General features: G+C 43.5%; 1 protein-coding gene across 2 annotated transcripts; it reads right to left on the minus strand.

Moving 5' to 3' along the window:
• Positions 1 to 363: 363 nt before the first annotated feature.
• Positions 364 to 25,002, minus strand: LOC123998552 (neuroligin-3-like). Of its 2 annotated transcripts, XM_046303511.1 has the most exons (8): positions 24,796 to 25,002; positions 20,424 to 21,105; positions 19,278 to 19,337; positions 18,635 to 18,685; positions 17,148 to 17,297; positions 16,192 to 16,377; positions 4,357 to 5,146; positions 364 to 2,772 (listed from the first exon to the last, which is right to left on the minus strand). In XM_046303511.1, exons 2-8 carry the CDS (start codon positions 20,905 to 20,907, stop codon positions 1,893 to 1,895), a joined length of 2,601 nt encoding a protein of 866 aa, XP_046159467.1. In that variant the 5' UTR covers positions 20,908 to 21,105; positions 24,796 to 25,002; the 3' UTR covers positions 364 to 1,892. The 2 variants fall into 2 exon arrangements, with proteins under 2 accessions (XP_046159467.1, XP_046159466.1); XM_046303510.1 differs by lacking the exons at positions 18,635 to 18,685; positions 19,278 to 19,337.
• Between the last annotated feature and the right edge of the window lie 460 nt (positions 25,003 to 25,462).

Here is a 25,462-nt window from a genome sequence, read left to right on the forward strand (position 1 = left end):
CTTACAATGGTCCCAGTGTGCAGCTGGAGCAAACACCACACTGTCTTTTTGGAGTGTGCCTGTAACCTCTTATCCTCTTTGCCTTTCCCCAGTCTTAGCCCTTGACCAAAATATCAACATACAGTTACAAATGTACCATAGATTATGATACTATGCCAAAGCTGTGTCTATGTAATCTCAACTGGTCCCAGTCATATTTGCCCTGATGCCTCAAAATCCAAGCTGAAATTGTGCTGTTTGTTTTCCGTTGAAAAATAATCTTGATATGTGATACAATTGAATTAGATTGGCCATCTGACTCATAGTAAAGCTGATACATTTTTTTTTAAAGTTGATGGATTTTGACAAGAAGACAACTCAGTTCCAAAAAATCTTTAATCAGCCCATTGATATTGAACAGTAGTATTAGTCAATTGTGTTCTATGATCGTATCAAAGAAAGCAAGATGACAATAATTCTCAGAGCGATGTGCATTCTCCCAGAATAATACTGTGAAGTGTTCACATTGAATTCAAAAGACACTTTCATAGTACTGCTTCAAAACGTGTTATGCTGCAAAATCTGGGTTTTGTGTAAATGGGATGAAGCCTATGGGTGAATCTCAGCTTGCTCAATCTGCAATATTTTAAGCAAAACTCTTTAAAATCTGATTGATTCAGGTAGTTTATACATACAATTGTGATATACTTAATTATCTTACTGAATACCTTTATATTCATATAAACAAATAACAATAAAAAAACTGCTGGTCTAAGTTTATTCTGTACAAACAAGCCAAGCCAATGGAATCATATCAGTTGGTTAGGGTAGGTGCCATCTTAAGCTATTCTCTGTTTATAACAAAGCAGAAGTCGCATTCGCAGAACGGGTTTAGCAAAAGAAGACACAGTCAACTGAAAAATAACAAAGGTACTTAAACAGACGACCATAGATCGGAGTACAATACTAATATGATGAAAGCCAGTACTTCAAACAAATGTCAAACAAATGTCTTACCAATTTACACTTGTACATTGCACTTTGTGTGTGCGCAGACATGCTCACAAACATACGCGCACGCAAACAGACACAAACACACGCACACACACACACACACACACACAGTCACACACACGCACACACACACGAACGCACACACGTTGTGCATATTCAAATAAAAATATTGTTTGGATAAATGTGATACTTTTACTACAAATTGTAATCAATGTTGTAGTAAAGGTTCAATTCATCACAGTCACCGTAACAGTATTTCTCTAAGCAGAGAATGTTACAGTAACAAGCCATTCTTTAGTCAGGAAGTAAAAAATACCCTTTTAAGTTGTGAGTAACATGAGGAATATGTATAAAATAGCTTCATAACACAGATTTTCTGCTTTTTACAAATGTCCTTCAGTCAGGGATGAGTCCAGATGTTAATTGTTCCACAAAGAATTGTTGAAAATCAAAACAGATATCATAGTAAGAAAAAAGCTTCCCGTACAAATCCAACTGTACAAACACTATACTGAGGTTGTACAAGAAAGAACCAAATAAATGTTACCCTCAAAAGACAAGAATGGGAAATAAAAAGCTTTTTTTCCCCACGTTTTAACCAGCTCACAAAGGCTTTTGAAAATGATTATAAGAAAATGACACTGCTTATAGACCTCCTTCTGTGAGGAAGAGGAGGCAGTAGTATTATATTGGCGGCGATTCTGCACCCTTTGAGCAGAAAAAGCTTTGTATGGCTCTTGCAGTATGAACATAAATTCAAACTTATCTTACCCACGCATCCCATACCAACTACTGTTTTGTATTCATTCCTAAACTACTGTACAGCACAGCACACACATCAACTCACCTCTACAATCTCTGTCCCCTGTGGTCTGTATGTCATCTGTCCCAGGCTGGGTCTATACCCGGGTGGTGGAGTGGGAGTGAGGCAGGCCTGTGGAGTTGTACCCGGCTGGGAAGGTACTGTAGGGGTGCATATTGGGAAGGCCCATCAAGGAGTTGGGGATCATGGTGATATTGTTCGGTGTCATCAGGGGGATGTCGTCTGGTGAGCGGCGCAGGGTCATGGTGTAGTCCATGTTGGTGGAGAGGTGCAGGGGGTCGTGAAGGTCATGAAGGTCATGGAGGTCGTGGAGATCATGGAGGTCATGCAGGTCATGCAGGGTGTCACACTGGTTCATCTGGCTGCTCTGGGTCATCTGATGGGACAGGCTCTCGTCGATGGTGGTGGTGGTGTGGCTCACTTCGTTGCCGTTGCTCTGTCGCTGGGGGCTGGCTTGATGGGGGCTGCCGTGGCCATCCTGCCGGCTGCGCTTGTCCTTACGGTAATAGAGCGCGGCAAAGGCCAGCACATTGAGGAACAGCAGTGAAGCGCCCACAGCGATGGTGACACTCAGCTCAGTGGAGTAATCTCTCGGGTTAGCCACAATCAGAGGACCCGTTTCTTCCTCATCCCCGTTACTGCTGTGGGCCGTGGAGACAGGCGGACGCTTGGTGGTGCCAGTCCTCTTACCGTTGGAGTTGGTGGTGTCCTGGGGAGGGACCTTGGTGGTGGTGGAGGTGTATTGGAACATGTCATGGAGGTTATACAGGTGGGGCACCAGGTGCTTCCAGAAAGCTACCTTGGTGGCACGGTAGTGGTCGCGGATGCGAGGCTTCAGGCCGATGTGAAGGTACAGCTGGTCATGGGGGTTGTACTTGGACCAGGCCACCTCCTCAAAGCGGTTGGCCTTGGTGTGGATGAACTTGGTGTCCTGAGGAACTGGCTTGTTGGGATCCCTGCAAACAAACAGTGAAGACAGGGATCAGAGATTGACTACCCACATAGAAGACATTAAACTTTCATTTGTTTCATTATGGGGGATGTCAACAGGCAAGTTGTGAGCTGTGAGACTGGTTGATGTAATGTCACAGAAATGTCTTTCTGGGTAAGTCTCTAAGAGCGTCCCACACCTGGATTGTGCAACATTTGTCCATTATTCTTAAAACAATTATTCAAGCTCTGTCAAATAGGTTGTTGATCATTGCTAGACAACCATTTTCAGGTCTTGCCATAGATTTTCATGTAGATTTAAGTTAAAACTGTAACTCGCCCACTCAGGAACATTCACTATCTTCTTGGTAAGCAACTCCAATGTAGATTAGGCCTTGTGTTTTAGGTTATTGTCCTGCTGAAAAGTGAATTAATCTCCCAGTGTATGTTGGAAAGCAGACTGAACCAGCTTTTCCTCTAGGATTTTGCCTGTGCTTAGCTCCATTCCGTTTATTTTTTATCCTGAAAAACTCCCAAGTCCTTAACGATTACAAGCATACCCATAACATGATGCAGCCACCACTACGCTGGAAAATAAGTAATGTGTTGTATTGGATTTGCCTCAAGCATTACATTTTGTAGTATTACTTAAGTGCCTTGTTGGAATATTTGTATTATGTACTGGCTTCCTTTTTTTCACTCTGTCAATTAGGTTGGTATTGTTGAGTAACTACGATGTTGTTTATCCATCCTCAGTTTTCTCCTATCACAGCCATTAAATTCTGAAACTGTTTTAAAGTCACCATTGGCCTCATGGTGAAATCCCCGAGTGGTTTCCTTCCTCTCCGGCAACTGAGTTAGGAAGGATGCCTGTGTCTTTGTAGTGACCGGGTGTATTGATACACCATCCAAAGTGTAATGAATAATTTCACCATGCTCAGAGGGATATCTTCTTTTGATTTTATCTACCAATAGGTGCCCTTCTTTGTGAGGCATTGGAAAACCGCCCTGGTCTTTGTGGTTGAATTTGTGTTTGAAATTCACTGCTTGACTGAGGGACCTTACAGATAATTGTACTGGATGTGTGGAGTACAGAGATGAGGTAGTCATTCAAAAATCATATTAAACACTATTATTGCACAAAGAGTGAGTCCATGCAACTTGTCAAGCAAATGTTTACTCTTGTACCTATTTAGGCTTGACATAACCAAGGGATTGAATACTTATTGACTCGATATTTCAACTTTTCATTTGTAAAAACTAAAAATAATCCTAATTCCACTTTGACATCACAAGCTGTGTGTAGTCCACTGACAAAAAAATCTAAATGTAATAATTTTTTATTTCAGGCTGTAACACAAAATGTGGAATAAGTCAAGGGGTGTGAATACTTTCTGAAGGCACTGTACATGTGAAGTGCATCTATACTGTATGTCTATAAATATTGGTTCTTCTGCACAGGCTTCAATGCGCATCTAAATATGATTAGGAAAACTTTTGGGGAAAATACATGGACATAAATGGGAAATATTCTGAAAGAAGTGAAAGAATGACCACATTATTTTTACTATACAATCAAGGCTGACCAGATCTTAGTGTATTGTACTCACCCACTCTTAGCGAAGTTAGTCCAGTAGGTCATGACCACAGCGCTGAGCATGATGTCATTCCTGGAGAAATTGCACGGGAACAGGTCAGTGGCTCCCACCATGGGGATGCCAAACACATAGGGCACCTCGTCCCCGTGGGCCGAGTCCGACCACACAGGCTTCATCAGGCTCTGGCAGTGGTGGTAGAAGGCGTAGAAGTATGTGGGCGAGCCGTAGCGGGCGTGCAGGTCAGCCGTCACCACTGAGGGCTCCACCCACTGGTGGTCAGTGAACAGGGCAACTAATGTCTTCCTCCTGGTCTCCGGGTTGTCCCTGTCGGCCCAGTCCGTGTACATGAACTTGATGGTCTCCCTCAGAGTGTCCTTCCCTTCCGGGTAGCCATACAGGCTGTCCACGAAGTCCGACACAGCAAAATCAAAGTCGCTGCCAGATACGCCGTCCTCCAGGTCCACAACAGTCTCCACAAAGCGCAGCCCTTCCCCCTGGTTGACGCCCAGCATGATGTCATAGTTGAGGAACTCGCCCTGCTCCATCAGGATCTCAGGATCATCAGGGATGACATCACCATCAATGACGGGGCCAAAGGCTACGTGGTAGCGGGCTGGCTGGATGTCCTGCTCCACCAGCTCTCTGGCACTCTTCTTCTGCAGGCAGGACACCATGTCGAGGGTGTCCAGCACGTTGCAGCCCACCCTCTCGGCCAGCATGCGGGTGTACTTGACAGGCTGATAGTTGACGGCCCAGCTGGACAGGGCTGAGCCACTCTGGATGATGGCTCTGTGGAACAGGCCTGAGGAGATCACAGCACAGTCAGGCACAAACATAGATCAGAGGAGGGCTGTTTGGTCAACAACCATCTGAGATAGTACATGTTTAGGCCTACCCTGCAGTATAACATATTGGTAGCTTCATAGGATCTCTATCTAGGTTCCTATGATGAGAGGTCAGTTTTGACCAGACTTTTGATGATAATTTGTGCTCACCGCACAATTTCATCTGAGATGGTGATAGACAAACCTCATCAACATTGCTTTTTCAATCTGTGTATCTGCAGTCTCAGTTAACTTTCATTTTCCTTTAACGAAAGATAAATCACTAAATAATATCGAGGGAAAGGATGGAACTCTAAAAATGATATGAATTCTAATTGAGAGTGTATATTTCACAATTAAAAATAAAGCTTAGTAAGTGGTGCATATGCAAGGTCTCACAACATTGGCCACATTAAAAAAGGAATTTGAATTAATTAAACTCTCACTCAACACAAAGGCATCATATTTGTGGCACTCATCTTGAAGAGTACTGATTTTGGGAATGAGTCACGATAGAAAACGTCAATTTACACAAAAAAATGACATTTTCGTGAATACACACAGTAACCTTGTTGAAAACATCACTGTTAAATGAACCTTTAAGATACACTATTAATTCAACCTAACTCTGTGCAAGAATTGGTCCAGTGAACTTGATGTGGAATATCTCTCTTTGCTCTCTCTCTCTCTCTCTCTCTCTCTCTCTCTCTCTCTCTCTCTCTCTCTCTCTCTCTCTCTCTCTCTCTCTCTCTCTCTCTCTCTCTCTCTCTCTCTCTCTCTCTCTCTCTCTCTCTCTCTCTCTCTCTCTCTCTCTCTCTCTCTCTCTCTCTCTCTCTCTCTCTCTCTCTCTCTGCTGACACTCACAGCATGTCCATCAGAAGCAAGTGTAATGGAGGTCCGTGGACAGCCAGGCAAACCAAATAATAAACATTGACAGAAACCATGCTCCAAAATCAATACCACATCAGGGGGTGTGTGAGCAGGTGTGTATGCGATAACAGGCAGCCCTCATGCAGGGAACTACACACACCACAGTAGCACACACAAAGTCAGTCATCGCATTGTGCCTCAATAGCTGCATCCTCAGGGAACTCTCTAACCAAAGACTACTTGGCTATGTGGCAGGGCCACCATTTTATTTGACAAACGTGTACAGTAATTTGATTGTGCATCAGAAGTTTCTCTCTATTTATTAATTAGCCCATGTCAAAACATCTTTCAGATTGGTAAATTAGTCTAGTCAACTACCTAAACTTGTATGAATCATGCTCGAATTACCGACCGTGCATGCAGGGAACGTGCCCAGTGGCCCTGACTTCCAGGGGGATATTGTTAGGCACTCACTCAGAAATCATATTAACAAGTCATGGCAAAATGGGTATAATTCAGACCTGGGATACCTGTAGTTTAAACTGTTTGTGGAAAGTAACTCTTCCCACAAATATAGTTTGTGGAAATATATATATATATTTTTCTAAACTTGCATATTTTCAAATACCTCAAATATTAGGTTTTTATGAGAGACATTCAAAATACTTTCAAATATAATCTGTTCCATTTCGTTCTGTTTTTTTCTGTGAGCTCGATATGCAGTTTATGTATAGATAAATCAGATCAAGCCTGAACTGTGCAACATAGTAGGGAGTTGAAGTTTCCAACAGGCCAATATTCTACACAGTTTAGCGCAGAAAACGTGGTAATTAACTACAATGACCATAATCTATTGCATGCCCGGTCTGTGCGGAGCAAGACATGGAGACTGAGAGAAGAGAGAAGGCCAATCGAGAGGGATAGAAAGCAGTTGCTTCGCAAGCCTGAAAATGGTTACACTAGTGACCATATCCCCCGTGCATCCCGCAAAGGCGGAGGTGTTGCTAACATTTACGATAGAAAATTTAAATTTACAAAAAAAATGAAATTTTCGTCTTTTGAGCTTCTAGTCATGAAATCTATGCAGCCTACTCAATCACTTTTTATAGCTACTGTTTACAGGCCTCCTGGGCCATATACAGCGTTCCTCATTGAGTTCCCTGAATTCCTATAGGACCTTGTAGTCATAGCAGATAATGTTAAAATTTTTGGTGACTTTAATATTCACATGGAAAAGTCCACAGACCCAATCCAAAAGGCTTTCGGAGCCATCATCGACTCAGTGGGTTTTGTCCAACATGTCTCTGGACCTACTCACTGTCACAGTCATACTCTGGACCTAGTTTTGTCCCATGGAATAAATAATGTTTTTCCTCATAATCATGGACTATCGGACCATCATTTTATTACGTTTGCAATTGCAACAAATAATCTGCTCAGACCCCAACCAAGGAGCATCAAAAGTCGTGCTATTAATTCATAGACAACACAAAGATTCCTTGATGCCGTTCCAGACTACAAAAATCAGTTAACCACCTAAATGAGGAACTCAATTTAACCTTGCACAATATCCTAGATACAGTTGCACCCCTAAAAACTAAAAACATTTGTCATAAGAAACCAGCTCCCTGGTATACAGAAAATACCCAAGCTCTGAAGCAAGCTTCCAGAAAATTGGAACGAAAATGGCGCCACACCAAACTGGAAGTCTTCCGACTAGATTGGAAAGACAGTACCATGCAGTATCGAAGAGCCCTCGGTGATAGTGGTTCTTAATTAATGCTTGAAAAATATATGATATAAAGACTTGGGTAGTCTGTCTGTATACCACAGTATCACGCTGGCTCACACAATCTCAGTGAGAGGGGCCTAAGCTGGCTCTGGTGCCGTTAGAGCTGTGGCCTGATGTAATAAAAGGCTGATTGATTAGAGGAGAAGAGGTGGTGTGTGTGTGTGTGTGTGTGTGTGTGTGTGTGTGTGTGTGTGTGTGTGTGTGTGTGTGTGTGTGTGTGTGTGTGTGTGTGTGTGTGTGTGTGTGTGTGTGTGTGTGTGTGTGTGTGTGTGTGTGTGTGTGTGTGTGTGTGTGTGTGTGTGTGTGTGTGTGTGTGTGTGGTTGTGGGAGATGTAAAGGCACAGATGCCACTATCTTTGTTTCAGATTGAGTGACATTCCTCAATTCATTCACAACCCTCCTTCCATTTACTCTCGTGAGGGTAAGAAAGAAATACGAGCAAATCTTTCTGAAACGCTGGGGATAAATTAGTGAGTGTAAAACAGAGTGAGGTTTAAATATTATTATATTGATTAATAGATGCTGCACAGTATGTGCTGTGTACACATGTCTTGATGAATAAAATGTAAATATATAAAGTTAAAATGATAGTTAGACTCCATCCATACAATACCTTGAATTTATAGGTGGATCTGTTAAAGGGGTTCACTCTTTAAGAGGCAAAGCTTTTAGTCTGATTATATTTAGGAGAGGAGAACAATAGCCATCACTTAACTGTACCACTACCCTACCACCCTAGCCACATATCCAAACAATCCACTTCCTCTGAAGGACTCGATTGGATCCATTTGGAGTTTGGGGTTTGGTTCACAAATAGAGTACATTTTGCATCTCTTTGATATTTTAAGTAGAAATTGTTTATCAATAGTGAATTTCAAAAGCCTGTTAAATTAAATGATGTGCATTTTGAAGTGCATTTTGACATGAAGATTTTAACCCGCTTAACCCCAAATGTATTGAAGGTTTCACTATCACTGTAAAGCTCTAGTTATGTTTTTGCTTTGACAAAGACCTTTCTGAAGATTTGTATTTATTTAATGTGATTAGTGATTCATTTACGTCTGTCCCTCATTTTAACGTCAACCCAGTTATGTGAACTGAACTCGTTTGAGTTCAGATCCGGATCCAGCGCTCTTTGTCTTGCGCCCCCAAGGGAGTATGATGGAGCGGTGGCTGGGTGCAAGGAATTCTTGCTCCAGCTCAATCTATACTTGGCTACCATTCACCCGACTCCCTCTGGTGAGGAGAGTGTGAGTGTCCGCGTCTCCTGCTTGTCGGGCAGAGCCCTGGAGTGGGCCAACGCGGTTTGGAACAGCCCAGACTCCGCAAGGGACCACTACTAACGGCTGTTCCACCTTAGGTAGGAGACGAGGAGTGCGCAGGACTTCACGCTGGAGTTTCGGACCTTGGCCGCTGGAGCGGGGTGGAATGACAGGGCCCTGATGGACCACTACCGGTGTAGCCTCCGAGAGGATGTCCGCAGGGAGCTAGCTTGTTGGGACGCCACCCTCTCCCTCGACGAGCTCATAGACTTGTTAATCCGACTGGACAACCTGCTAGCTGCCCGCGGGCGTTCAGAATTGGCCCTGTTGGTTCCACCTCCCGGCCCTCCCACTCCAATACCTATGGAGTTAGGGGGGGGCGCATCGAGGGGAACCGGAGGAGGAGGCTCCTCCTGCACCAGCTGTGGTCGGAGAGGACACACTGCCGACCGGTGCTGGAGGAGCTCGTCTGGGAGTTGAGAGGGCAGGCAGAGCACTTCTCTGTCACCCCAGGTGAGTCAGCACCAAACTCACCCAGAGCTCCCTGTTGGTCACATGTTTTTACTAATCTCTTCCCCTGAGTTTTCTCCCTCTCTCCAGCATAAGGCACTAGTCGATTCAGGCACAGCTGGGAACTTTATGGATCGCAGAGTCGCTCGTAGGTTAGGGATTCCACTGGTGCCGATATATCCACCCTTCCCGTGCACTCCTTAGATAGCCGACCGTTAGGGTCAGGGCTGGTCAGGGAGGCCACGGTTCCACTGGACATGGTAACGCAGGGGGCTCATGGGGAGTGGATTAGTCTCTGGGGGTTCCCTGGCTGGCTAGTCACAATCCTAGGATTTCTTGGAAACAGGGGGCTCTCTAGGGGTGGTCAGAGGAGTGTTCAGGTAGGAGTATAGGAGTTTCCATTGGTGCCACGATGGTGGAGAGTCCAGACCAGGTTTCCACTGTGCGCATTCCCTCAGAATATGCCAATTTGGCTATCGCCTTCTGTAAGAAGAGGGCGACAAAATTACCACCTCATCGATGAGGGGATTGCGCGATAAACCTCCAGGTAAACGCAGCACTTCACAGGAGTCACGTGTACCCATTGTCACAGGAGGAGACAGTGGCTATGGAGACATATGTCACTGAATCTCTGGGGCAGGGATACATTCGGCCCTCCAAGTTACCTATCTCCTCGAGTTTCTTTTTTATGAAAAAAAGGAGGGAGGTCTGCGTCCATGCATTGATTATAGAGGTCTAAATACCATCACATTGGGGTTTAGTTACCTGCTACCTCTCATCGCTATGGCAGTAGAATCTTTTCACGGAGCGTGTTTTTTCACTAAACTGAACCTCAGGAGCGCCGTATAATCTGGTGCGTATCCGGGAGGGAGATGAGTGGAAAACCACGTTTAGTACCATATCTGGCCATTATGAGTACCTCGTCATGCCGTATGGGTCTTTCAATCCTTTGTAGACGAGATTCTCAGGGACCTGCATGGGCAGGGTGTGGTGGTGTATATCGATGATATCCTGATCTATTCCACCACACGCGCCGTGCATGTGTCTCTGGTGCGCAAGATACTTGGGCGACTGCTGGAGCATGACCTGTACGTCAAGGTGGAGAAATGTGTGTTCTCCAAACAAGCCATTTCCTTCCTGGGTTATATAATTTCCACCTCGGGGGTGGTGATGGAGTGTGACCGCGTCAAGGCCGTGCGTAGTTGGCCGACCCCGACCACGGTGAAGGAGGTGCAGCGGTTTTTAGGGTTTGCCAAATACTACCGGAGGTTTATCCGGGGTTTTAGCTAGGTGGCAGCTCCCATTACCTCACTGCTGAAGGGGGGGCCGGCGCGTTTACGGTGGTCAGCAGAGGCAGGCAGAGCTTTCAATCGTCTGCAGGCGCTGTTTACCGACACTCCCGTGTTGGCCCATCCGGACCCATCTTTGGCATTCATAGTGGAGGTGGACGCGTCCGAGGCTGGGGTTAGAGCCGTTCCACAATGGCCGTGGTTCCATCTGTCGGTGGATTTTCTCACCGATCTTCCCCCATCTCAGGGGAACACTACGATCCTGGTTGTTGTGGATCGGTTTTCTAAGTCCTGCCGTCTCCTCCTGTTGCCCGGTCTCCCTACGGCCCTACAGACTACGGAAGCCCTGTTTACCCACATTGTTTCTGATCGGGTTCTCCAGTTCATGTCCCAAGTTTGGAGGGCGTTTATGGAGCGTCTGGGGGTCTCGGTCAGCCTGACCTCGGGTTATCACCCCGAGAGTAATGGGCAGGTGGAGAGAATGAACTAGGATGTAATAATAATAATAATATATGATGTGGGTAGGTTTCTGCGTTCGTATTGCCAGGACCGGCCAGGAGAAGGGGCGAGATACGTTCCATGGGCGGAGGTGGCTCAGAACTCACTCCGCCACTCCTCCACGAACATGTCGCCTTTTCAGTGCGTGTTGGGCTACCAGCCGGTCCTGGCACCGTGGCATCTGAGCCAGACCGAAGCTCCTGCGGTGGAGGAGTGAGTACAGCGCTCAAAGGAGACCTGGAGGGCCGGCAAGGAATCACTCAAACAAGCTGGTGGGCGGCAGAAGAGGAGCGCTGACCGCCACCGTAGTGAGGCCCTCGTGTTCGCACCGGGAGACAGCGTCTGGCTCTCGACCCTCCACCTGCCCCTCCACCTGCCCTGCCAGAAGCTGAGGCCGCAGTGTGTGGGGCCATTTAAAGTCCTGAGGAGGATGAACGAGGTGTGTTATAGGTTACAGCTCCCTTCTTACTATCGTATTAACCCCTCGTTATATGTGTCTCTCCTCGGGCTGGTGGTAGCTGGTCCCCTGCAGGAAGGTGATGTGCCGGAGGTCCCTCCGCCCCCTCTGGACATCGAGGGGTCCCCAGCATACACAGTACATTCTTTTCTGGACTCTAGACGCCGGGTGAGGGGCCTACAGTACCTCATAGACTGGGAGGGGTACGGTCTGGAGAAGAGGTGCTGGGAACCGGTGGGGGACATCTTGGATCCATCACTGCTGAGGGAATTCCATCGCCTCCATCCGGATCGTCTGCGCATCGCCCTCTGGGTCGTCCTCGAGGCCGGTGTCGGCTCGCTGCAGGAGCCGCGCGTCAGGGGAGGGGGGGGGCGGGTACTGTCACGACTTCCACTGAAGGTGGCTCCCCTTCCTGTTTGGGCGGCACTCACCGGTCTACTAGCAGCCACCGATTCCCTTTTCCTTTTCTGTTGGTTATGTCTTATTGGTTTCACATGTTTCTCATTTGGGTTTTGGTTTAGGGCTATTTAAGCTTGTTATGCCCGCCTTCTTTTATGCGGGCTTGTTTCTCTGTTCTGTTTTGTGGATGGTATTGTTTGTATTTTTCCGGACTGTTTGTGTCCTGTTTTGGGCCGGTGATTTATTCACCTGTTGTTTTGGCATGACCTTTTCTCACCGGAATAAATACGGTTTTCCTTAAACCTCTGCTCTCTGTGCCTGACTCCGCACCCACCACTCCTAGTTACGTAACAGGCAGCACCGGTTAGTTGAGGTAATATGTACATGTAGGTAGAGTTATTAAAGTGACTATGCATAGATGATAACAACAGAGAGTAGCAGCGGTTTAAAAGAGGGGGGGAATGCAAATAGTCTGGGTAGCCATTTGATTAGATGTTCAGGGGTCTTATGGCTTGGGGGTAGAAGCTGTTAAGTCTCTTGGACCTAGACTTGGCGCTCCGGTACCGCTTGCCATGCGGTAGCAGAGAGAACAGTCTATGACTTGGGTGGCTGGAGTCTTTGACAATTTTTAGGGCCTTCCTCTGACACCTCCTGGTATAGAGGTACTGGATGGCAGGAAGCTTGACCCCAATGATGTACTGGGCCGGTCGCACTACCCTCTGTAGTGCCTTGTGATTGGACCCCGAGCAGTTGCCATACCAGGCAGTGATGCAACCAGTCAAGATGCTCTCGATTGTGCAGCTGTAGAACCTTTTGAGGATCTGAGGACCCATGCCAAATCTTTTCAGTCTCCTGAGGGGGAATAGATTTTGTCGTGCCCTCTTCACAACTCTCTTGGTGTGCTTGGACCATGTTAGTTTGTTGGTGACATGGACACCAAGGAACTTGAAGCTTTCAACCTGCTCCACTGCAGCCCCATTGATGAGAATGGGGGTGTGCTCGGTCCTCTTTTCCTGTAGTCCACAATCATCTCCTTTGTCTTGATCACGTTGAGGCAGAAGTTTTTGTCCTGTCACTACACGGTCAGATCTCTGACCTCCTCTCTATAGGCTGTCTCATCGTTGTCGGTGATCAGGCCTACCACTGTTGTGTCATCGGCAAACTTAATGATGGTGTTGGAGTCGTGCCTGGCCGTGCAGTCATGAGTGAACAGGGAGTACAGGAGGGGACTGAGCACCCCTGAGAGGCCCCTGTGGTGGGGATCAGCATGGCGGATGTGTTGTTATCTACCCTTACCACCTGGGGCGGCCCATCAGGAAGTCCAGGATCCAGTTGCATAAGGAGGTATTTAGTCCCAGGGTCCTTAGCTTATTGATAAGCTACAAGGGGACTATGGTGTTGAACGCTGAGCTGTAGACAATGAATAGCATTCTCACATAAGTGTTCCTTTTGTCCAGGTGGGAAAGGGCAGTGTGGAGTGCAATAGAGATTGCATCATTTGTGGATCTGTTGGGGCGGTAGGCAAATTGGAGTGGGTCTCGGGTTTCTGGGATAATGGTGTTGATGTGAGCCATGACCAGCCTTTCAAAGCACTCTGTGAGTGATCCGGGTCGGTAGTCATTTAGGCACATTACCTTAGTGCTCTTGGGCACAGGCACTATGGTGGTCTGTTTTAAACATGTTGGTATTACAGACTCGGTCAGGGAGAGGTTATAAATGTCAGTGTAGACACTTGCCAGTTGGTCAGCGCATGCTCACAGTACACATCCTGGTAATCTGTCTGGCCCTGCGGCCTTATGAATGTTGACCTGCGGAGAGCGCGATCATACAGTCTTCCATAACAGCTGGTGCTCTAGTGCATGTTTCAGTGTTATTTGCCTCGAAGCGAGCATAGAAGTAGTTTAGCTCGTGTCACTGGGCAGTTCTCTTTGTAGTCTGTAATGGTTTGCAAGCCACATCCGACGAGTGTCAGGGCCGGTTTAGTACGATTCGATCTTAGTCCTGTATTGACGCTTTGCCTGTTTGATGGTTCGTCGGAGGGCATAGCGGGATTTCTTATAAGCTTCTGGATTAGAGTCCCGCTCCTTGAAAGCGGCAGCTCTAGCCTTTAGCTCAATGCGGATGTTGCCTGGCTTCTGGTTGGGGTATGTACGTACGGTCACTGTGGGGACGACGTCATCAATGCACTTATTGATGAAGCCAATGACTGATGTGGTGTACTCCTCAATGCCATTGGAGGAATCCCGGAACATATTCCAGTCTGTGCTAGCAAAACAGTCCTGTAGTTTAGCATCTGCTTCATCGGATCACTTTTTTATTGATCTAGTCACTGGTGCACCTGCTTTAATGTTTGCTTGTAAGCAGGAATCAGGACGATAGAATTATGGTCAGATTTGCCAAATGGAGGGCAAGGGAGAACTTTGTATGCGTCTCTGTCTGTGGAGTAAAGAGGAATAGTTTCACCAAAATGGCGCCGGAGAAGACAGCTTATCATGAGATGCTCGCCTGAAGTAGAGTAATAGTTTGAGACTTCCTTAGATATCGTGCGCCAGCTGTTATTTACAAAAATTAATAGTCCGCCAAACGCCGCTGTTCTATCCTGCTGGTACAGCGTATAACCAGCCAGCTGTATGTTGATAATGTCGTCGTTCAGCCACGACTCCGTGAAGCATAAGATATTACAGTGTTGAATGTCCCGTTGGTAGTTTAATCTCTGCGTAGATCATCGATTTTATTCTTCAAAGATTTCACGTTTGCAAGCAGAATGGAAGGAAGTGGGGGTTTATTCAATCGCCTACGAAGTCTCAGAAGGCAGCACGCCCTCTGGCCCATTTTTCTCCACCTCCTCTTCACGCAAATCAAGGGGATCTGGGCCTGTTCCCAAGAAAGCAGTAAATACTTTGTGTTGGGCTCGTCAGACTCGTTAAAGGAAAAAAAGGATTCTGCCAGTCCGTGGTGAGTAATCGCAATCCTGATGTCCATTACTTCGGCAACATTATGTACAAAATAAGTTCAAAAATAAGTTACTAACAACGCAAATATACGAACAAAAAAACACAATCGGTTGGGGCCACGTAAAACGTCAGCCTTCTTCTCCGGCGCCATTTTGGTGAAACTATTCCTTTTTTAGTTGAAGATAAGGGTTGTATACTGCGCATTCAGAAAGTACTCAGACCCCTTGACTTTTTCCACATTTTGCTACATTAATGTCTTATTCTAAAATGTATTCAATTGTTTTTTTTCTTCTCATCAATTTACATACAATAACCCACAATGACAAAGCAAAAACAGGTTTAGAAATGTTTGCACATTTATAAAATATAATGATAATAAATATCACATTTACATAAGTATTCAGACCCTTTACTCAGCTGCTTTGTTTAAGCACCTTTGGCAGCGATTAAACCTGTTTTCACTTTGTCATTATGGGGTTTTGTGTGTAGATTGATGAGGGAAAAATATAATTTAGTACATTTTTTAATAAGGCTGTAACATAACAAAATGTGGAAAAAGGGAAGAGATCTGAATACTTTCCAAACACACTTTATAATGTAAATGTAAAACTAAATAATGGCATAATACAGAAATATAAATAATATATATAAATGTTGCATCAAAAACATCAAAGTACAAATAAAAGCAGATAACAGTAGATCTGTTTCAACACAGTGAATAAAGTCACTTCCCTGAAGCAATACTACAGAGCACAACACATTAATGTTAATGCTCCACATAAAGCTATACATTGAGATGAAGTACCAGATAATGTAGTACCTAGTATGTTTCTGTGAAAACTGCAGGCTGAGGAATCACTGGGCCTGTGTGTGTTTATCATGTGATAAAGTTATATAAAGGCATTCTCATTGGGCATGAGATTCACTGGTGACTATCCCCATCCCATTCCACCCCCCCTGCCCTGTCTATCCAGGTTGAGTTTTAGTCTTACCCTCAGAGTGGTGGGACAGTGTGAGCAGGCTGACGCAGGAGGCTCCGATCCCAGATCCAAAGACAGTGATGCGACCCGGGTCTCCTCCAAAATAGCCAATGTTCTTGCTGATCCAACGCAGGGCTTGGATCTGGTCCAGGAGTCCATAATTTCCTTTAGCTGCCTGGTCACCTGTACTGAGGAACCCTGAAGTGTACAGCAGAGGATATTAGTGTTATTTAACTTCTTTCTTGTCACACTTTTATTTGTGATTTACCATACCAGAGCAGGTTAAATACCTAGCTCAGTACATCATTCTCCTCCTCCTCCTCCACTTTTTCATATGGATACTCTCACTGCATGGTTCCTTGAGTTGCAACCAGTCTTTTTCTCCAATATGCATTCTCCAATATGCATTCTCCACTATGCATTCTCCACTATGCATTCTCCACTATGCAGTATCAATCACAGAGAGAGGGGCAGGCCCTTTCCGCCCCTCACACAGAGATACATGAAGTGTTACAGCTGTGATGTCGCTCCTATAAGAAAGACTCCAGACCTTGGCTGTGATTCCTGCATCCCTTCCTATTTAAATCAGTCTTCCAGGCTTGACAAAAGCAGTCAATTTCTCTGCAGGTTAGTTCAAAAAAGATGAACAGTGTTTTGGAATATTGTAGCTTGTATACACCAAGTAGGCGATTAATAGTCCTAACCATTGTCCTCTGACTGAGGAGTTCTAATCTTACTCCCTCCTCCAGACAATAACATACTGAAAAAGACACACCAGGAGAAAATGACTTCCATAGCAAATGATAGAAATGTAACAAATGAATAGAAGTTTGAATAACTGGCATAAGTGTACATATGAATTGGATCTCTGTGTGGAGATCAACGTTATGAGAAGAAGAAAATGTATCTTCGAGACTGAAAAGAAATTCCACAGACACCATTCAGAGATAGTAAGAGAATCCCATCACCTAGTACTCCGACCCTGTAGTTGAGAGTGATGACGATGACATTCCCATAGCTGGCCAGCACACTCCCATCGATCATATTTCCTGTCCCCTCCATGTAGGATCCTCCGTGGATGTAGACCATCACAGGCCTAGCCTCAGTGTTCCGAATGTCTGCAGAGAGAATCAGCCATTTACTATTTGTACTGTAAAGAGTTACAGGCAAGGTAATGCAACATCAGAATACTGTAACCCCTACCAGACGGTAGACTCAGCAACATTTACACCACTAAAGCTGAAGGTAAGCTCAAGGTAATGGTATTGATTTTAGCAGATGTGCTTCGTGATTACGGTCTTGGTTGTGACGCACCAATGGAGACAAGAATGCAAAGCAAGGACACTACTCATACAGGCCTAACAGGGATCTATATTATGTCAATCTCAATGTTTTTCCCCCACAAAACTGTGTTTATACTAGAGCCTGAGCCATATTCTAATATTCTATTATTAGCAATATACCGTTTCACATCTAGTATCTCTAAAGTGTATCTAGTTAATACTATGTGTTCACTATGTTCAACAGAGCATGCGTCTTCAGGCAAGGTGGTCATTTCTGTGCACCACGCTCCTATCAATTAATTTGTCATAATAGTGGTTAAATTACAGGACATGATTTTCTCTGCATCTAAAACAACAACTACTAAATATAGTTTTTTCGTCAGAATAAGGCATATAAACCCTCCCCACAACATAACTGCCCTCCCCGCCCCAATGAAAAAAATGACAAAGTAAAAAACAATTTGGTGACAAAAAGAATAAGGCATATGACCTGAACTGTAAGTTCAGTGTCAATGTGAGAAAGGCGTGAGTTGCCATAAAATAACATAAGGACACCCATTTCCTACATCACACTCAATCTCTTGAACAGTACGACATGTAGTGAATAGTAATAGCTTCATCCTCATGAGTCACTCATACGGTCCTCTCATGAGACCCACAGAGAGGTAGTGGAGGAGACTTTGAGATAAGATGTAGTTGGTTATAGATAGCCCAGTCTGCGATCCCTAGAAGACACAGGAAAATCTTCACTTCCCATTCTATATATGGTGCTACAAAATAATATCTTTGTTGATTGGTATGGCCACAAAGATACAAGAAATAACCCATGTGAGTCATTGTTCAAATTGAGTACATTTGGGATCAATGGCAAATTGACCAGCATTTGTCTTCAAGGGGGACAAAATCAGTATTCAGTGTCCCAAAAAATCCATGACACAAAAAATACTGCAGATATGATATGGATGTCCAAATCAAAACAATTGAGAGTGAAATAGCTAAGACGCTGAGAGAATCAAGTGACTTATAATTGACTTGGCATGCCCACTGATAAACTAAGGTTTAACCAGTTGTCAAAGGTAAGACCGAAGACGAAAGTCTATGAAAATATCAAAAGTCAAAAAGTGTCTAAAAAGAAAAAACGTCATGCATTAAACTTTGAGCACCAAAAATACCTTCACTGTCACCATGAGAGAAATCCACTCCTTGACTCTTGCTGTGGGCCCCTAGGATTCACATCAAGGAGGAAAAAAACAAAAAAGTACAAGAGAATTCAAAAATAGCATGATTGACCACCAAGGAAGGAAGATAGTGATATCCCAATCTGTGTCTCGGAAAATCTGTCAAAAATGGCGTTACTGTAAAAACAAAAGAATGTTTGTTTGCAGTAAACATAGGCTGTGCAGAATTTGAGGTAAGATATGATGTACTCTCCTTTTCATTGCCATGACTCAATCAGAACAAATTAGATTTACATATTGTACAAACAGTAACTTTTGACATCAGAATGTTGATTTCTTTCATTATTGGCTTTCCAATAATAACAAATAAAAAATGTATAGAAATCAATGTGTTTTTCGAATAAACATGTCATGGGTGGATGTTATTGTGTGGAATGATCTTACTCTGGATTGCTCTTAATTTCGCACAGCAGAGAGACACACACACTCTCAGGCATAGATGGACGCACACATCTCTGACCGACATTTATCGGTCTCTACTATGTTTGATTTTCAAATACGATGACGATGTGATCTTGGTTTGGAGCCAACTCTGAAGTCACTTTACTCCTTTTTACTTCTTTGTTAGCTTACATACCTTCTTCTCTACATACTTTCTTGTTGGGTTTTCTGGCACATTCCTTGGATACTCTTTTGACTGAAAAATGAATGAAAGACTACGAAATAACAGAAGGCTCTGAAAAATTGAAGAAGCATGCAGGCACCCAATTCCCAACCCAGTTCACTTTTCATCACCTCAGGAACTATACAAGGGAGGTAGTGGGATAGGGGGTTAAAGATATACATCAAATTAAATAATAATCATAATGATTTAACAATGCTGCACACAGTCCATTTTCACATGCGCCCTGTCTGTATATTGTATAAGCCCTAATACTCTACAAAATAAATGAAGGAAAGGAAATGTGTTTATCAATCACAATAGTGTTTACTTGAGACTAAGCACCTCCGAATTTGTAAATATTGATCTACAGATCCATAGCATAGAAATATATAAATGTATTACACCTCAGATTCTTACACGGTTAAGGCGTTTCATTGTAAACAACAGGCCTCTAGTGCACAATAACAAACATTTCACCGGCCCAACAAATGTCTGAGTCTGATTTATCATAACTATTGAGCCATTCCCAGTAGTTAGGTTATGCCATGCTGTAGGCTATATTCTGACTTTAAATGATTAGTTGTCTGACGCAATAATAGGTTTTGTATCAGTGTGTGATTTTCCCGTAGAGAACACAATGAACGGAGTCAACAGTGTAACAGGATGAAGAAGAGTTGGTGACATGACTTCGGATGAGAAAACAACTTGGGGTGGCACAAATGAGATGCACAAGGACAACTGCTGCATACGCAAAACATGATGATTGCAAAGTGATAGCAAGGCCAATACAGTAAACATGATGATTGCAAAGTGACAGCAAGGCCAATACAGTAAACATGATGATTGCAAAGTGACAGCAAGGCCAATACAGTAAACATGATGATTGCAAGGTGACAGCAAGGCCAATACAGTAAACATGATGATTGCAAGGTGACAGCAAGGCCAATACAGTAAACATGATGATTGCAAGGTGACAGCAAGGCCAATACAGTAAACATGATGATTGCAAGGTGACAGCAAGGCCAATACAGTAAACATGATGATTGCAAGGTGACAGCAAGGCCAATACAGTAAACAACATGGATTGTCCCTTTGGTCCATTTGACCCGTTCCACTCACCATCCTCTGTTGGAATATAGATGTTTAAATACAAACAGTCCTCGTTCTGATCCTGAATGAGGTTGGCCACTGTGTCCAGGTTATAGGTGAACCATATGGGCATCATGATCTCAGGCACTGTGTTGCGGATGTTCTGAGGGCACACGGGCATGAAGTGGGTAGCATTCTTGATCCCTGACCAGGAAGAGGGCTGCTCTGGGGGCATGAAGCGCTTCTCCCCGATGGGAGGGGCAGCGTACGGCACCCCAAGGTACTGGTCAACGGGCTTAAGGACCTCGCCTGGCACCGCAACCCGGAGGCCCCTCAGCTTCCCAAACTGGGTGTTCACAGTCGGGTTGAAGTTCTGGCTGGTCACCACTGTAAATGGCCAGTAGGAACATAACATCCACATTAAAAGACCACGGCGGGTGGTGATGGTTGCGGTTCCTTTCCGATTTGATAGGTGTGCGGGCAACACATGGTGCGTAGACTCTGCCAAACACATGGTCTGGGCAAGTGAGTGCCCTTGCACCACGCCAATGTACACTCGAGTGTCCTCTCAACCCCTATGACCTACTATATTCCACTTAACCAGGCATCGCTCAACCTGCCCTGGGCGCCAATGGTTACTAAAAACAAATGAACAAAGCCCAGGTATTCACTCATCTCCAGCTCCAATTCTCATTGCTGTTCTGAAACCGAGCTGCAAACAAGAGAGACAAATGGTTAGGTGAGCAAACATTGGTGGGTTGCTAACTGCAATTCCCCTGAGTATACTGACGGGACTATGTTGCCAGATTACTTGAAAACTGGGGCTTCTAAATATATAGAGTGGGAGTTGCTCATCATCCGTATGCTTTCACAGAAGATAGGCTCCCTATAGACACACAATCATTTCAAAGCAAACTAATCACTTGGGAGAACTCAAGGGACCATTTGAACACACTACTTTGGTGAGTATGTGGTAGTATTGTCTGTAATCCAGCAGAATGTGAATGTAAATACTGTATATGTAAATATATATCGCAGAGGATATGCTCATTGGCCTCAATTGTCTTTTTTTTTTTAATTATTTCACCTGGGACAAATATTACTCTACAAACAGGCGATATAATTTCCAGCGTCATGTTTGTTACAAACACCCTTTCATGGTTCTAGTGTGGGCTGACATTAACATGGGGAGAAGATTTGAACTATCTGAAAAAGCATCTGCAATGATCAAGGCAGAATGTTGTATACTGCAATGCATCTGGAAGTAAGGGATTTAGTAATATACTGCACATTCACTTTCTCTCATTTAAAAGACAGTTAATGAACGGGACAGAAATATTAGAAAAACAACACTGACGTAACCTTTGAGTGGAAGGATGAAAAGCTGTGATGGAAAGAAGTACAGTGCCATATAATCATGTTCTTACCCATGATGCCTGCATGTGCATAGTATAGAGCCACAGCAGCATGGCAACAACAACCCTCCAGTAAAACAGCTAAACACTAGACTAAATCCTAATGAAAACAGTGAAACAGCTAAACACTAGACTAAATCCTAATGAAAACAGTGAAACAGCTAAACACTAGACTAAATCCTAATGAAAACAGTGAAACAGCTAAACACTAGACTAAATCCTAATGAAAACAGTGAAACAGCTAAACACTAGACTAAATCCTAATGAAAACAGTGAAACAGCTAAACACTAGACTAAATCCTAATGAAAACAGTAAAACAGCTAAACACTAGACTAAATCCTAATGAAAACAGTAAAACAGCTAAACACTAGACTAAATCCTAATGAAAACAGTAAAACAGCTAAACACTAGACTAAATCCTAATGAAAACAGTAAAACAGCTAAACACTAGACTAAATCCTAATGAAAACAGTGAAACAGCTAAACACTAGACTAAATCCTAATGAAAACAGTGAAACAGCTAAACACTAGACTAAAGCCTAATGAAAACAGTAAAACAGCTAAACACTAGACTAAAGCCTAATGAAAACAGTAAAACAGCTAAACACTAGACTAAATCCTAATGAAAACAGTGAAACAGCTAAACACTAGACTAAATCCTAATGAAAACAGTGAAACAGCTAAACACTAGACTAAATCCTAATGAAAACAGTGAAACAGCTAAACACTAGACTAAATCCTAATGAAAACAGTGAAACAGCTAAACACTAGACTAAATCCTAATGAAAACAGTGAAACAGCTAAACACTAGACTAAATCCTAATGAAAACAGTAAAACAGCTAAACACTAGACTAAATCCTAATGAAAACAGTAAAACAGCTAAACACTAGACTAAATCCTAATGAAAACAGTAAAACAGCTAAACACTAGACTAAATCCTAATGAAAACAGTAAAACAGCTAAACACTAGACTAAATCCTAATGAAAACAGTGAAACAGCTAAACACTAGACTAAATCCTAATGAAAACAGTGAAACAGCTAAACACTAGACTAAAGCCTAATGAAAACAGTAAAACAGCTAAACACTAGACTAAAGCCTAATGAAAACAGTAAAACAGCTAAACACTAGACTAAAGCCTAATGAAAACAGTGAAACAACAGTGTTGCAGAGCTACAGGCAATAGAAACAGTGTAACCAGCCTCCAGGGTCATCAGGCTGGGTACTTGCTTGTCGGTATGGATGACTCCAAGAACATGCAAGCATACGTTCCCTAAATGAATTTCTTAAGCATTTATTGATAGACCATGGTAGAGGCACCTGAAAGTGAACCTACTCTTTTCTGGAATGAACAGATAATGATTCTGTCAAAAAACAGAAATATCTCTGAGTCCTCTACCTCTTCAAAAGTGTACAATCTGGGTTGTGAAAATATATCAGAAAAAAGTAGTGAATGTAGCTAGATAAACGCTGTTTTTATTTGTTTATTGTCAACTTGTGCAATGATTGCAATTTATTGGCTGATGTATGGATACAGAAACAGGCTAAAGGTTGACAAAGTAAGCCTCAGCTTAGTTTAATCAGGAGGCCAGGCAAAGCTGCCGAGGTATATTCCCTAAACACATAGGATTGCGTTTAGACTAGCAGGGGAGATGGAAGAGACTTCCCGACAAGACATGAATACAAATAGATTACAACCCACGATCTCTTATACTTGCAATGCTGTGGGAGCTATTTGATGCCCATGCAGTGTGTGTAGCCTACATTGAAAATAAATAAATGATCCAGAGTTCTCAATATCCTTATATTAAAGTCATCACTTCAAAATACTGACAGGCCCTGTGTCTAAGTCTGCAACTAAATGCCACAACCTGTCCTATTTTCCTGAGTTGTGTGTAATTTTCAGTGAAAAGGCTGTTGATTAAGAAAATACATAGAGAACAACAATGGTCACTTTGAGGGTAGGCCATTAGCCTAATGCTTTCAAATATACTCAATATGTCAAATACAGAAAATTAACCATAAGTTATACCACACTCAAAACAGGTGTGTTAACAACCTGAATATAGTCTACAAATGTTGCATTTGTGGGCCAAAGCTGGGCAAAAAAATAATTCATGCATTTAAAGATGCATTTGAAAAAACAACATTGTTGAGGTCCGTTATGGCGGCTACAGGCCCACAATAATGTAATGATATCAGTGGCTCTATTGGCTATGCCAGTCATAAGCACAATTACAACCACATCCCCAATGACACCTTGTAGTGAATTACTCTACACGGGTAGTCTAATTGGACACACATGGCATGCTTTGACATTTCGCCTATAAATTTGTGTTAATGAATCCCAATTGCATTATACCGATTCCAAGGTAGCAGCCTGTGACCATTGGCAGAATGGTTATGGCTAAAAGATAACCGGAGTGCGGCGCAAATAAAGCAGTTTATTTCTCATCTCTATGTAAGGCACGCAAGGTGCTATAGCCGAATCCAGTGTCCTTGCAATTTAATCAGTGTTAATCCTTCCAAATCGTTCAATTAGTCCAACTCGTTTTAGTGTAAAACTAAAACATGCACGGTTACGGGGTAAAAGGATGATAATGTCACAGAACACCTCGTTGAAGGTGAGCTGGTGGCACTGATTCACCAGTAATAGGCAACGATGCGTTAAAATGTCAGAGTGAAAAAGAGACGGAAAACCAGACGTTCACACAAAAGACCAAGCCACAGACAGCCCTGCTCCTCCAAATGCCCAAATAAACACCAAGGATGCGGTTGATGAAAAAAACGTTGCAAATGTTGACCCTAATTATCACATGCAAAACATCTAAATATCATCAACATATTATACAATTATGTTTAAATGTGCTACAATTAAAATACATCATATTATGAAAAGAATACCCATGATCCTACTATGTGGGATCGTGGTGTGTAGTAAAATCTTGCCAAACCTTCATCTCATGGAAAGGGAATTTCGACTCACCTGCTCTAACGGAGGCTCCTACTCTTCATCCCCGGTTTGCTCTTCTCCATATAATTTCGTTTTCATGGCACTGCACTGATGATCACATTTCATTATTATTATTATTTTTAAATCGCATGCAAATATTTTGCTTTCAATTCACATGTTCTATTTTGTCTTCTTGATTAACATTAATATATTAGCCCTTTCGGTTTGTGCGCGCGCAGCTCGTTCACGACGGCAAGGTCAGGAGCGCCCACTGTCTTCGCGTTTCTAAGCAACCATGGGGATACGCGTGAGCTGACAGACAGGCAGTAAAGAATTAAAAGGAATGTATCTGTATCATGGTCTAATCAAAATTATGTATATTTCATTATAATAATTAGGCTACATGGAATCTAACGCATCAGGTAGCCTTTCCCCGGGTCCCTTGTGTGATCAATCAAATGTATTTCTAAAGGCCTTTTACATCAGAAGATGTCACAAAATGCTCTACAGAAACCCAGCCGAAAACCCCAAACAGCAAGCAATGCAGATGTAGAAGCACGGTGGCTGGGAAAAACTGCCTAATGAAAGACACAGAGTGATGCAGATTCACGTCTCATCTAATTTAAAATTCAAATATAAGGGTCTAAATGTAGGCTGTGTGTGTGATAGCCTAAGCATAACCAATGCTGTTTAAGGATAG

This window comes from Oncorhynchus gorbuscha, linkage group LG16 (genome assembly GCF_021184085.1).
Source record: "Oncorhynchus gorbuscha isolate QuinsamMale2020 ecotype Even-year linkage group LG16, OgorEven_v1.0, whole genome shotgun sequence".
In the NCBI taxonomy this organism is placed as follows: Eukaryota; Metazoa; Chordata; class Actinopteri; order Salmoniformes; family Salmonidae; genus Oncorhynchus; species Oncorhynchus gorbuscha.